The 14,198-nt window shown below is 39.8% G+C and overlaps 1 protein-coding gene across 3 annotated transcripts in view; it reads right to left on the reverse strand.

Moving 5' to 3' along the window:
- Nucleotides 1-14,198, reverse strand: part of ltbp1 (latent transforming growth factor beta binding protein 1) — a 126,637-nt gene that overhangs the window by 42,436 nt on the left and 70,003 nt on the right. For all 3 annotated transcript variants that reach the window (XM_061040845.1, XM_061040844.1, XM_061040843.1), the window contains exons 7-10: nucleotides 13,429-13,745; nucleotides 11,838-11,940; nucleotides 6,540-6,599; nucleotides 2,057-2,179 (exon numbers count right to left, since the gene is read on the reverse strand). In XM_061040845.1, the coding sequence (XP_060896828.1) occupies nucleotides 2,057-2,179; nucleotides 6,540-6,599; nucleotides 11,838-11,940; nucleotides 13,429-13,745 (603 nt within the window). The remainder of the gene's footprint in view (nucleotides 1-2,056; nucleotides 2,180-6,539; nucleotides 6,600-11,837; nucleotides 11,941-13,428; nucleotides 13,746-14,198) is intronic.

Here is a 14,198-nt window from a genome sequence, read left to right on the forward strand (position 1 = left end):
GCTGTATAAGTAATGAATGTATGTATATTGCAAAAGTGTACATGCTGCCTAACGGGTGTGCTAGCCTGGTGCTTTCTTATTCAATATGGCTCGGACTAAAAACGTGATTTAATTACGTTAAAGTTAGAATACTAGCTGTCAGGTTAGAAGGCAGTATGTGGAGTATACCATTCATCCCATTGAGATAACAAAAACATTCAAAGGATTACAAAATTGTTGGAGATGCGTTGGGGAGACAGGGAGGCACATGGACGCTTGCCATTGGACCAAATCCTCTTTGTAGGTAAGTAAAGGGATTACCTAGCTTTTTCAGTTAATTATAGTGAAGTGCAATTCACACTGAGCTGCACCATGAAACTGCATTTAATGGTAGCACCTCACCAATGGCTATCAGAGGCACTTATGGTCAGATGTCTTTTATACAAGACATGGCTTAGAGTGGTGGGTAAAGAAACATTCAGGTTTGGATTGTTTGGGCCAGCTACAATGGAGGAAGACAACAGAGTAGGTTAGTGGAGTCATAGAAATTATATTAAGAGTTGAAAAAATCACTGTGCTCTAATGGTTTGTGGATGACCATTTTGAGCCGTGAATTTAGCAGTTTGAAATTTAATTTTTGTTGTAGTTTTTTGGAGAAAGAGACTAGGAAAATGGGATACACCACACTGGTTGACATGTTGTTGGCTGATGCAGCTTGTCTCACAAAAGCAACCATGCACTAAAGAATACTCAGTAGTTCTGATCAAATGACAACTATGGAGATCCTCCATGATGGCATGTTAAAGGTAACTCCACATTGACTTCACTTTAAAAAGAGGCTAGAGTGAAGCTCAAAACATCATGATTAGGACTACAAATACATGTTTTGGTTTTAACTTAAGATTCCATTCTCTCCAGGAAGATGCTCATTGAAGCATTGAACCTACACTTTGAAGCAGAATTTGAGGTTGCAGTGTTACTTTAGAGTTACACTTTTTCTTTTAGTTGTCCACTTCTTACTGGGGTTAAATCCCCATGGTAACTGATTCTGCACATCTTACCTGCTTAGGAGCATGTAATGTTTAAGATGAGGATTCAACCGGAACACATAGTGTTCAACACAAGGGATGAACCACTCACCAATGAGTCTCCATATGAGTGTTCATGGACCATAAAAGAACCTGAAAATCTTCTAAGCGTCCAGGAGTTTTCAGTTATGTTACTTTTAACTTGACTTGTCCAAGTTTGCTTTTGGTCATATGCTTCAAACACTGCTTAGTCTAGAGCTCTGTGCTTGGAGTGTCTGCCTCTGAATGGCTGATGGAAGACAGCAGTTACATTAATGAATTTTCAAGTCTCCTCCGCTGAGCCCTTTGGATTACACAGTGATGGTGATGAATGGACCCTTGGCTTTCATTAACCAAGATAAAAGAGAACGAGAGCACAACCCCAAACCCCTTTGTAATTGATCACATGCACAGACAAACACATGGACACACAAGGGAACTCTGCAAAACACAGGGAACACATGCTCACAGCATGTCCGGACTAAGAGAAATGGATGACAAACACTACTGATCAATCATGTCCAAGATTGATCACTCTGGCAGCTGTTGCTTCTGCTTCTTCGCTTTCTCTACATCCATCCTCTTGTATTTAAAAATGAGATCTGTTTGGTTTACAGATACTGGGAAACATGCTGGTAATCTTATTATGCAATCAACACCATGCTCTCATCCATGCACTGAATTCATATGCATATCTTTAAAAAACGCATTTAGCAGCATTTCAAGCAGCCCCTGCTGTAGTTGAACTTTGTAGCAGGTGGTTTGGGTAAATAATGGAACTTACATTTCCCATGTCTGCTTCCTTTCAACGATGGGAAAAGTCAAACTCATATAAGAAAGCTTTCGTATGATATCAGAGAGCAGCATGCAATAGTGATAGATTATTTCTGTGAAAATAAGATGATTTCTCAGTCTTGCACTGCACTCTTTGTGTTCTGGATTTGGATGATTGTCAATGAGAAAGTTAGGAGAGACAGTAACTGAAATAAAGAATATAATATTGTACTTACATATGCATGTGGTGAGCGTTGGGTCAGGGACAAATCCGGGTTTACACATACACCTGTAGCTACCCACGGTGTTCATACAGTTTCCGTTTGGACACACGCCCTGAAGCTGGCACTCATCTAAATCTAAGAATCAACAAAAATAAATACACCCTTATGAATGCAGAGATTTTTCACTACATCACTCTTCTTTGGCAAATTACAACATTTGCTCATTGTGCAGCTTGGCAGAGTTATTGGACATTATTTCAAAAAGAGCTCTAAGGATTTAGATCATAGAAAGGAAGATGGGCTGGATTTAGGGGGATACATTTTTTATTCCAATGGGTGACAAAGTGACATGTATATTTTCATATCAAGATTTAGAGAAAATATAGGAAAGCAATAGCCCATAATGTGTTGCAAATTATCATTTTGCTATAAACACTAATCTGGGACTTGTGCATGGTTAAATGTTACAGCACCAATGTTACTGTATGTCCATGTTAAATAAACAAATACAAAATAAATAATGGATGTAGTGGTATGTCAAATGATGCAGTATCAAAGTTGAACACCTGGTATTGAATAACACCCCAGTTAATTCCCACAGATAAATAATGGCCATCACATGTTTTAGAGGGGTAGAAAATGGTATTTACTGCCTTAAGGGCTTTTCTCTAAAGCCCCCAGGACAATTGATCAACATTAGTCCAATGAATAACGAACAAGCTTACAAAGCTTGTTGAGTTAAATAAGGATTTTGTCTTAATTATCAAAATGGGTTGGTTAGCAGAACAACCTTCAGACTTAGACAAACATATTGTTGGTTTGGGCAATTTTATGAGATTTATTTACAATAACTTAAAACCAATATCACTAGCGCTAGCCTTTGGAGCTTCACCAATCTCTGTTTTTGTATGAGCAATGCACCATGTGTAATGGGAAAGAGGTAGCTCTTACTAATAAATGTAAAAAGAATCATTGCCTAACTCTGCAGGCCCTGTCAGATTGACAGAGCATTTAACCCTCCTTTTTAACATTGGTTTTGGTTTACCTTTGCAACTAAAATACTTTTGTCCACTCTATGCTTTTATGGAGAACAACACTTGGAATTGAGAGTCATGCTGTGGCAGTCATGGCAGTTTGAGGCATAGCAGGGGTTGGTTTTTTTAAGCCAGGTGCTCTGGTGAACATGCTAAGATTCTCACCAGAACCACAGGTAAAACGTTTTTTGTTTTTCCAAGATGAGGTATATTTATATAAAGAGGTATATTTGCATTAATATTGAAAATATCGAATACATCTAAATAAATATATTGTTGAGTAATGACGATATGAAAAGAAAGTGTATGCAAACTCCCTCTGGGTTTGTTGTTCTCAGCTCTGTGTCCATACTGATGGGAGAGGAGCTTCATTCAGCTTGTTGCTGCTTCAATTAGCGGCTCAGACATGTTTCATACATGTTTTCCAGCAAACCCTTCTCCCTCCAACCGTTAGCCCTGCCCCCTCATGGCATTCAGGGATGCTGTACGTCTACAATGGTGGAGTTTTGTCCAATTCAAGGAGAACAAACAGACTTCCCAAACTGAGGAAAATACTTTGTTGGGTCTGGATTACTTCAAACAGATTTAAAACAAAAATCAGAATGTAGATCACTCTTACAAACAGCTACACTCAGTTATAACACACTGAGGGGTCGGCGAAGAGGGGAAGTGGTGCGCTGACGGACAGAGGAGGCATGGCAAAAGAAAAGCTTTGTTTTGGTCTTCAAGACTGGTGCTTATGTGTAAAACATTTACTGGACATCTGCCCTGAAAGTCACAATAAATACATCCAAGGTGTTACCAAATTTGCACCAACTGTCATTGAAACCTTTTCTATAAATATTGAAGCTATCATTCAGATTGGGGTATTTTGGCACTTAATGGGATTACTGAATGTTTAAGATAAATCTGATTTGAATCAATGCAACAGCTGTTGGAGATATGTGTACATGAATATGGACCCCTGCTATGGATTACACAGCTGAATAATATTTGTAACCCAACACCAGAATTGTTTTACATCCAATCCCAGCACACTGTTAATGTTTTGGACCTCCACTGTGTAATGTGCCGAGTTTAATAGAGTCCAATTCCTACAATGAGAACACACTTGGCCCAAGTCGCAGACTGTGAGTCATGTCTGTAACCCACCATGACTTCCAGCTTAAAGATGGAAGGGAGCAAACATTTCTCAGCCAGAATGCTTTAATAGGCTGTTGACAGCCTACTTGGTTGTCTTTTATTGGTGAGGTGAACTGTGTTAATTCTTTTACAAAACTCAAAGAAAGTTTTATTGCCAAAAGAGGAATTTAGTTAGTAAAGGAATCAATATGTGTGTATAATATGACGGAATAAAGGCGCACACACACTAGGCCCGGGCCTGAGCATGGTTACCTCTTGAAGCCTATAACGTCGTAATATAAGACATGCTTTACTTTACGTGATCTTGAAGTATGCTTATTTTACAATACAGACAGACTCAAAAAATAAAAAAATAAAAGGGTCCACATCTGCACATCGGAGAACACAGAGAACAAAACAGCTGCTTTACTGACTTTGTGACTTATTTTGAGTCATTTTAGTCAGAAACAGCCACAACACTCCAGAATTTCTAGATAATGGAAGGCTGTCCATGATGTAAGTATCAATGAAGCCTGATGGCACCAATCAGTTATGTAAGCTAGAAACGTGCCTTAAGGACATTAGGACCTGGATGACCAGAAATGTTTTGCTACTTAACTCAGACAAGACTGAAGTTATTGTGCTAGGCCCTAAGAACCTCAGAGAGACTTTTTCTAGTGATTTGACTGTTCTTAGTGACATCAGCCTGGCATCTAGCACCACTGTTAGGAATCTAGAAGTCCTATTTGATCAAGATATGTCCTTTAACTTTCACATAAAACAAGCTTCAAGAACAGCCTATTTTCACCTTGGTAATAAATAAAAAATCAGGCATATCTTCAACTCGTCCAAAACGCTGCAGCTCATGTACTAACTAGAAGTAGGAAAAGGGACCACATTACTCCTGTGTTTGCCTACGCTATACAAATAAAGATTGATTGATTGAATTATTGATTGATTGATTGATTGGTTGGTTGGTTGGTTGGTTGGTTGGTTGGTTGGTTGGTTGGTTGATTGGTTGGTTGGTTGGTTGGTTGGTTGGTTGGTTGGTTGGTTGGTTGGTTGATTGATTGCTTGGTTGGTTGGTTGGTTGGTTGGTTGATTGATTGATTGGTTGGTTGGTTGGTTGGTTGGTTGGTTGGTTGGTTGGTTGGTTGGTTGGTTGGTTGGTTGATTGATTGCTTGGTTGGTTGGTTGGTTGGTTGGTTGATTGATTGATTGATTGGTTGGTTGGTTGGTTGGTTGGTTGATTGATTGGTTGGTTAGTTGATTGGTTGGTTGGTTGGTTGGTTGATTGATTGCTTGGTTGGTTGGTTGGTTGATTGATTGGTTGGTTGATTGATTGGTTGGTTGGTTGGTTGGTTGGTTGGTTGATTGATTTACAAGTAGATGTTTCAAGCTAAGACTTTTATACAAGATATTAACTGCACATTCACTGATCAAATAAAGGGAGACGGTTTATTTGCCCCGTTCTCCAAGGACACAATCTCTTCCCACTCTCAGTATGCAAACACCCTTGCGTCTAATTGAAGCGCTCAACATAACTTATACAGTGTTCAGTTTGTTCATTTTTTCAGTTTTACCATCCTTGGCTAAATTTGTCCAATTATCTAACACTTGTTAGTGTTAGGTTGTGAGTTGCTCTAAGCCTTTGGACGTTTTTGTCAATTTGGCCCATAATCCGTGTGAAGCAAACAGAATACAGATCAAATGGGAGAAGAAGAGAGGGGGCTGTGACGAAGGCAGTACTAACTCAAAACGTCATATTTCGGGAATACGTGTATGAGTGCCAGGAAGCTGAAGATTGAGGCTGAATCTGCTGCAATTATGGGTCATTATGCAAAATAAGGATACATAAATGTCAATGAATCTGCTGATTATGTTACTGATTTTAGTTTAAAAATGCAAAAAATGTTGACGCATTAAAGCATCAGGCCACCATCTTAATAATAACAATGGGATTTCTGTCAAACTGAGCTACAGAGGTACTGACTCATTAAGTCCAAACACGGCATCAGGAAGGAGCAGCTTCCCACCATGTTCTAGAAAAGAATGCCAAACAGTCTGTTGGATGAAGCCTAGCTCCTCCTCGGTGCTTAATGCATCAGACCGTATATTTTTTCGCAATTTCTTTTGGTAATGAATCCACATACTGTATAGCTGTTTGTTTGGTCGATGTGACCCATCAGAAACACATGTCGATGTCTTTACAAACCCAAATGGCAAGAACAAAAGTTTCTCCACAAATTGAAATTGTGAAATGATGACGGCCACCATTGAGACCAAAAGTCTTTAAATCGCTTTAGGAAACAGTTTAAAAAAAGAGAGTAATTCCTTACCTTGGCAGTGAGAACTGTTGACTCTCTTGTAACCCTGAGGACAATCGATCAGAGGGATAGCTAGAGAATAATAGAGAAGGGAGAAAACATGTCAGTAAAATGAGAAATAATAACATTGTGTGTGTGTTTTTGTTGTTTTCCGATTTGATTTAGCTACAGTTTGCTTTTTACTAATGCCCTCATCTTACTCAAATTTAAATCTAAAACCCCATCTCTGAAACCTTTCCATTTTCTTTTGCTCAATAATTAGGTATTTTTCTTTTATATTTGAAAGCACTATTCTCTTGGATCAATTTGAAATATTTATTAATTTTTCATCCTTTTATTATGGTCAATTTAAATGCAGGTGTCAATTTTGTGACTGCTCCACATAAAATGTAGGTTCTGACTTCTCAGACGTCTAGAAACTTTGACAATCAATCAATGTTTGAACATAATTCAGAGCCACTAAATGCCGAAACACTCTCTGTTCCATCATGTTTTAAAAAAATGATATCCATTGACAACTGATGTAAACATGGGTTGCCCATTTAAGCCTGAAAAACAATCTGTATTTGATCTGCTTTAAAGCTGCATGCTATTGAATAACCTGTTTAACTCCTCTTGTTGAAGAGGTTGAAGACCAGTCACACTGCTGTGTTCATCTGCAGGGGTACATGTAGAAAGACCTGCCAGCAGGGAGTTGCAATATTGAGCAGAACTACACCATGACATGCATGCAAGTACAAGTGGAGGATTTCATTTTAAATAGTTGAATCCATGAGCAGCATTCTATCTAACTGAATCAGAAAGCAGATTCAGTTTGCAAAATTGACAAAAATATGTCCTAAGAAAGACAGAAAAAGAACCCAACATTGAAGAAACTGAAGTAATGTTGTGTTTTTTCTCATACATCCATTTCCACACACAAAGCTGTGTTGCATAGTAACTTGAAGACCACTGAATTAATTCATAAATAGTCAGATGATGAAAGGATGAATGAGAGAAGTATGAGAGATACCTAAAGAGGAGTTCAAATGAGACATTTATAAGAGTGAGTGTTGGAGCTGCAGCCTGCAGGGTGTAAAGCTGCTCAGATATTCAGTAGCTCACAATAATCCAGACTAAGGAGTCAAATTTGAGTAAACCTCTGCTGCAGGTTAGAGACCGGGCCCTGCTGTAATGGAGGCACCAGTGGGGAAGTGGTACTCAAATACCTTGTATCAATAAGCAGATTGATATTTTGCTAACTGGGAAAAAACAACAAGGCGATGTTTGTCTGAACAATAAAGCCAATTTATTTACCAGCTACCAGAGTCTCGGTGGCACAATAGACTGTTTCACAATTCACTGTAAGGCAAAATAGGAGAAAAAACTCTTGCCCCTGCCATTCCTGAGCAGAACAGATGGAGGACTAAACTCTGCTATTGTAATGACTCCCACTGAGATATGTGAACAATGAGGCTGAATTTTCACTCTCATGGTGTTTATGAGGCATACTGGCCTGCTCTGAATCTGAAGTTGCATGAGTGAGTGCTTCACTGCACTCTTTCAAACAATCAAAAATCTGGATTTTGCTTAGGATTGTCGGAAAACTGGGCCTATTATCTTGTCATGTGTACCCCACTTAAGAAAAAGATAAATTGATGAGAGGTTGAGATAAAGTTGTATTACTGTATTACTACAGACAGTGAAATAAAAAAAAACCATTTGAAACATTTGATGTTCAAAAGAATGCAGTCAAAACTGTCAGCTGGGATGCTGTTAGGATCTCTGTTACAGTGCTTTCACAAATACACAATACTCCTTATTAAACATCACAGAATTTCCGGTGAATCCTGCCTGAAATATTTAGAAATTTCCCAGAGTGCATTTGTAAAAATGGCTTTAGAGTTCATCCAGAATCAAACCTGCAGTTGCTGCTCAACACCACAAATTCCCCCAAAGAAAAAGAAACTCAGATCTTTAAGATGCTTCTTTACTTTGTCTCTGTGTTTCCTAAATGATTTAAGAGCATCACAAAAAGAAAATGGCTCATGAATTACAACCAAGCAGAAACACAGAAATTGTGTTAAATCAGCTGTCGCACGCTTAATAGTTATTTTTTAAAATCAGGGTTTTCCTGATGATGACATCCTATTTGATCACGAGTCGTACGCCACATGAACACAATAAACTAGGCTTCTTGTTGTCATGGGGACCAGCTGCTTCTGTGCTCTACTCTGTGACTTGACGTTTTATGGAGGTAGACGCTCAGCTGCTGCTTCACACACTCAGTCATGTCACAGAGGCTCGCTGAGTCATCACAAACACTGAGGAATTTGACAAATAGGTTTACAGCAAAGAAATGGAGAAAAAAATAAACTACAATGACCCTGAATTTTTTTTTTATTAAGCGTATTTCATTAAACACCAAATAAGTATCCTGAAAGATTTAATAAAATAAATTTCATGTAACTGCTGTTTGTTTTGAATAACTAACTTTGTCTCATTAAAATCATGTTTTTAATCTGTCATTATGGCATAAGCCCTTAATACTCCAATCCCACTAAACCACAGCTGCTATTTCAAAGACACTAATCAGAGGTGTTGGAGATTAAAAATCTTTTTTCTTGCAATAAACTCTAAAAATGTAGTTATTCTAACAAAAATGACCCTAAAACTACAAGTACATTTATTTACAATGTTTTTTTAATTTGTAATAAACTTGGTGTTAAACTTTTTAGAGTCCATTCATCCATTATCTAGACCTCTTTTCCCGTCTGGGGTCGCGGGGAGCCAATCCCAGCTGTCATAGCGTTAGAGGCGGGGTTACACCCTGGACTGTTTGGCAGCCAATCACAGGGCCAACATATAGAGACAACCAGCCACACTCACATTCACACCAAGAGTCACCAATTAACCTAACGAGCATGTCTTTGGCCTGTGGACATGCAAACTCCACACCTGTACGACAGGGATCCACCGTGCCCTTTCACGGTCATCATTATTTCTTCTTTTCTGACATTGTTGTTCATGTGTTGCAGAAACAAACGTGCTATACGGTACTCAAAACCAGTTATTTAAGACCATAAATATGTTTATTTTGGGTTGTATAAAGCAGGTTTATTTATTAAGCTATTTAAGGGATTATACTCAAGCTATGTAACTCCAAACCACCTCGCTCCTCGGCTACATGCAGGGAGGTACTGCAGCTCTTACATTAGAGCATGTCTGTACATGCTCTACATCCCTTAGCTCTGGATTCAAAGAGGGTCTCCAGTTCTATAAAGGGACCACGGTTGAATAACCACCTACTACATAAAAAGCACAGCTACATTAAGACTGGAAACCCCCTCCCCCACACAACCACACATAAAGTTTAGCTGGGTAACAACCTCTCTAAAAAGATCAGTGGAAGAGGGGTCAGCACTGCATGCCACTATGGTATTTAGAGCTTTTCCTCTCTAGAAATAACTCACAGGGGGGAAAGTCACCTGTCCTTTAATACACAGACCAGCACAAGGGTCAGATTATGTTTCCTGAATGTTCAAAGTCAGCATCTTCAGTTTGCCTGATGCTAGCTGAAGCTGGAGCCTGGAGAGACACTTGCTGACCTCTGTGGGATGGAGGAGGGTATCCAGGGTGAAGAAGGTTTCACTTGGATTCATGTTGTTTTATTGTTAAGTGTAGCTCCGAATTCTTTAGTATGTGGAATTACTAATATAGCTCTATTTATTGCACCTTAAAGCATGACTTCTTTAAACTTGTGTTTGCAGTTTAGTTGTCTTTACAGACTTTGTTTCAGGTCATACTGTTAAAGCACTTCTAAACAAACAAACAAACAAAAAACACATATCAAGTCAAACAATCTGTGGAATGATTCCTAAATAAAAGCTCCTTGGTAACAGTAGAGTGATATAAAGCAGCTCAGAACATTCCTCACTGAGGCCTGAGGCTTTACTTCTAACCTCATATCCCCTTACCTGTTCAGAAACACAGCACACTGTCTGTGAAAATCTCATTCTGACTGCTCAGAAAGACAATGTGTGTGCGAGGGATACAACAGGCAATGAAGCTACAGGGAAAGTTGATACAGCTTTGTTCTTAAACCCACAGTGGCCTGCTGCCACAGTGTCGAATTTTGAATCAAAAGGCTTCAAATTAGCCTGAATTTTTTCTTTCAAATTCTGGGAAAAAAATCACAACCATCATTTGTTTTTTCCAGTGGCCCTAATACTATGCCGTATGCCGTTGTGCTCTTGTGGCCAAAATATAACAAAGAACACTAACCCTTTTCACACATACGGAAATCTCCTGAAAAACTCCGGAAGTCTGTGAACACAAACAGATTCATTTTTCACGCAGACTTTACCCGGAGTTTATCCGGCCAGACCCCTAGTATTTTATCCACAGAAAATCCAAGTGAGCTGATGTCTGAACACGGCAGAATATACTCCGGAGATTTCAACTCGAGCTCACCTCAAGCCAATAGAAAGAGAATGACGTTTATATACAGTGACTGTCTAAAGTGTCTTCTCGCGACCACTACGATCTCTGTGCACGTAATTAAACGTCTGCATTCTGTTTTCTGTTCGTCAGTATGTTGTTCTCCTCTCTTTTGTGGATATTGTCATCATTTACGTCACGTCTTACCTCAGGAAATCCCCTGCCCCCCCTCCCCTGTAAATATCTAGATATTATCCGGAGTGCATATGTGAAAACGGCTTTTGAAACATTTATCACACATGAAAAAACCTACGGACCAAATGAGCAGACAGTAATTATTTTGTTTTCATGATCGTGGGAAGCCAAAGTGGTAACTGGAATTGAAAATTGATGAATTTCCCATCCCTAGTTCATAAATAATCAGAAGCTGGCAGGGATGAGTACTTTAAAAAATGGATTTTGCAGAGTCTTTCAGTGTTGTTTGTAAAAGAACTTGTAAGAGGACTTATCAGAGGTTTCAAAGAGGTTTATATAAACGAACATGAGGGGCTCAGATGGTAGAGTTTTCGTCTCTCTACCGGAACGTCAAGAGTTCGATCCCCAGCTCCTGCAGCAACATGTCCGATGTGTCCTTGGGCAAGACCCTTAACCCTGAATTGCTCCCACTGATCTGTCAGCGGCGAATGAATGTATTAGTTACTTCTGATGGTCTCACTACATAGCAACCTCTACCATCAGTGTGTGAATGTGTAGGTGTGACCTGGGCTGTGAAAGCACTTTGAGTAGTCAGAAGACTAGAAAAGAAATATACAAGCTCAACTTCATTTACCATTTACATGTCCTTAAAGTCACAAGGACTTTACAATATATGAGATAATCAGCTAAACTTACATTGTGTCTTTGGACACTTCTGGCATTTGTGGAAGCCCCAGGATGTCCCGATGGTTCCGCAGCACTGCTCCTGTTTGGTGAGTCCCGGCAGAGCCTTCCCACACTGAAACACACACATTTTACAATGACACAGAGGTGGAAGAGGACGGAATGAAGCTGATCACACATGCTGATAAGAAACACTCTTTTTGCTCTTCATCCTTCCCTCAAAGAAAGTCCCATATCTCTAAGGCTAACTGCTGTGCTAAAAGGTGACCTCGTGATGAAGTGGGTGATCATTTATGGCCTCCAACTAAACTCGACATCGTGAATTTTTACAGTAAGACAATAAATCTGTTTCCCATTTTATAGCTGTCATCTCCAGGATGTAATATCTATCAAAACCTACCACCAAGAGAGGTTGTTGCAGTGACATCAAGGCTGTTTGCGTTGTTTTGGCTGTGGCACCATGAATTTGTCAGTTTAACTGCCCTTTTCTTGTCTTTGTGCTCTCACATGTTACACAGGTCTAAAATGACCAGCTCTTTGATATTTGTTCTTTGTACTCACTTGCACAGAGGTAATAATAAATTACTTTTACCAACCAAGAATTGCTAGTTAAGTCAGGACTTATAAATTGTATACACTTCATGTTTCTTCTGGTCTCGTTATCTTTCACCTAAAATAGAAGCAGGATTCTTCTACAAAGTAAAATGTGTTTTTGTTCATGCTCATGTAAGTCCCTTTAAACGTCTCTATATCTTGTTGGAAGGTGTCACTGGCAGCACTGACAGTTCAGCACTACCAGAGACTGAAGATGTGGGTTGCCAGATCTGGAGATGGAATTGATGCTAGAGCATTTTTCACGGTACAGAGAAACATGTTTTCTTCGTTGTTTTTTTTTTATATCCCACTTGTGAAATGTTGTTCCAAAAATGAGTCTTTTCGCTCATTACCTGTCCTCATATTCACCTCTCTCGTTTGAATGAATAGACTCAGTACCAACTGTTCTCCTCCACAGGGCAGGGCAGTACTATAAACCAGGTGACACATACAGTAGAGGCAATTGCCTCCTTTTTGAGATTTCTCTGATGAATACATATATTTCAAGTGACATATACAGTCACAGCGTGTGGTGGACAGGACAGGACACAATGTTGTGCATCAAGCATGGCTGCATGGATACAGACTGTTTAGGCAGCTATGTTTTGCACAAGATAGTCTGACCAAAGGAAAAGTTCCAGTATGCCACACACGTTGAAAAAAAAGACCTCTGGGAGCTTTAGGGCAGCTGTGGGTCAGTTGGTGGAGTCGGTCGTCTCCTAACTGGAAGGTCGGGGGCTCGATCCCCAGCTTCTGCTGCTACATGTCCGATGTGCCCCTGAGCAAGACACTTAACCACAAGTTGCTCCTGCTGCTTCGTCGGTGGTGTCCATTTACCATTAAGCTTGCTTTAACATTAATCAACTCAAAAAATGCTTACATTCAATCACTGAAATTCTTATGAGGCTGTATTCTATTTTTTTAGGGTTAGGGTTAGTTTCATAAAACTCTCTCGTTCCGTTTAAAAGCTCCTCAGTTTCAATGACCTAACATTCTCATGACAGTGTACCTGACTCCCTGCAGTCTCCTGGAAGCAGCGACCCAGCGTGTTCTTGGATGTGACCGGATGGTACTGGGGCACCTGGTAGCCATGCTGGGCGGGATAGACTCTGTTGTAGCCGTGGTGCTGGATCTTCTGGCTGCTCTCTGAGTGGTGGTAGCTGTAGCTGGTGGATGATGAGGAGGAGGAGCCTGACTGGGAGCCTTTCAGCTGGTGCCCGTTGTTGTTGTTGTTGTGGTAGTTGTCCAGTTGAGACACCTGGTGGACCTGGACGGACGCCTCTGGAGGATGTTTGATGTGGATGTTTACGTAGCTGGGGATGACAACTGGAGGCACATGGCACAAAATGATTACAGTGTAATATCGCCATAGAAAGAAAGCTGTGGGTTCAACTGGAAAACAATGCAATATATGAAGTGCACAGGTCGCAAACAATAGGTTAATGGTTGGCTTCTCTTGAGCAACCGCCTTACATCGATTATCATTTTTATAAATAATAAAGTGACTCTTAGAGCTGCTCAACTTCAGCCTCTACAATGAACATAATCAGTCCTCCCTGTTTCATCAACATTACAGTTACTAACATTAATATTACACTGATCAGTCTAGTATCACACTTGTTGCTGTTACTGCTAATACTGCTCATACTTTTACCATTATTACTGACATTCATTGTTGTTGTTGCTCTGTTTTTATATCCTTATCCTTCTTCCTGCATCTTCCTCTATCCCTCTTTCCAATCCCAACACAGTTTGGCAGTTCATCATGAGTCTGGTTCT

Source organism: Labrus mixtus, chromosome 6 (genome assembly GCF_963584025.1).
Source record: "Labrus mixtus chromosome 6, fLabMix1.1, whole genome shotgun sequence".
In the NCBI taxonomy this organism is placed as follows: domain Eukaryota; kingdom Metazoa; phylum Chordata; class Actinopteri; order Labriformes; family Labridae; genus Labrus; species Labrus mixtus.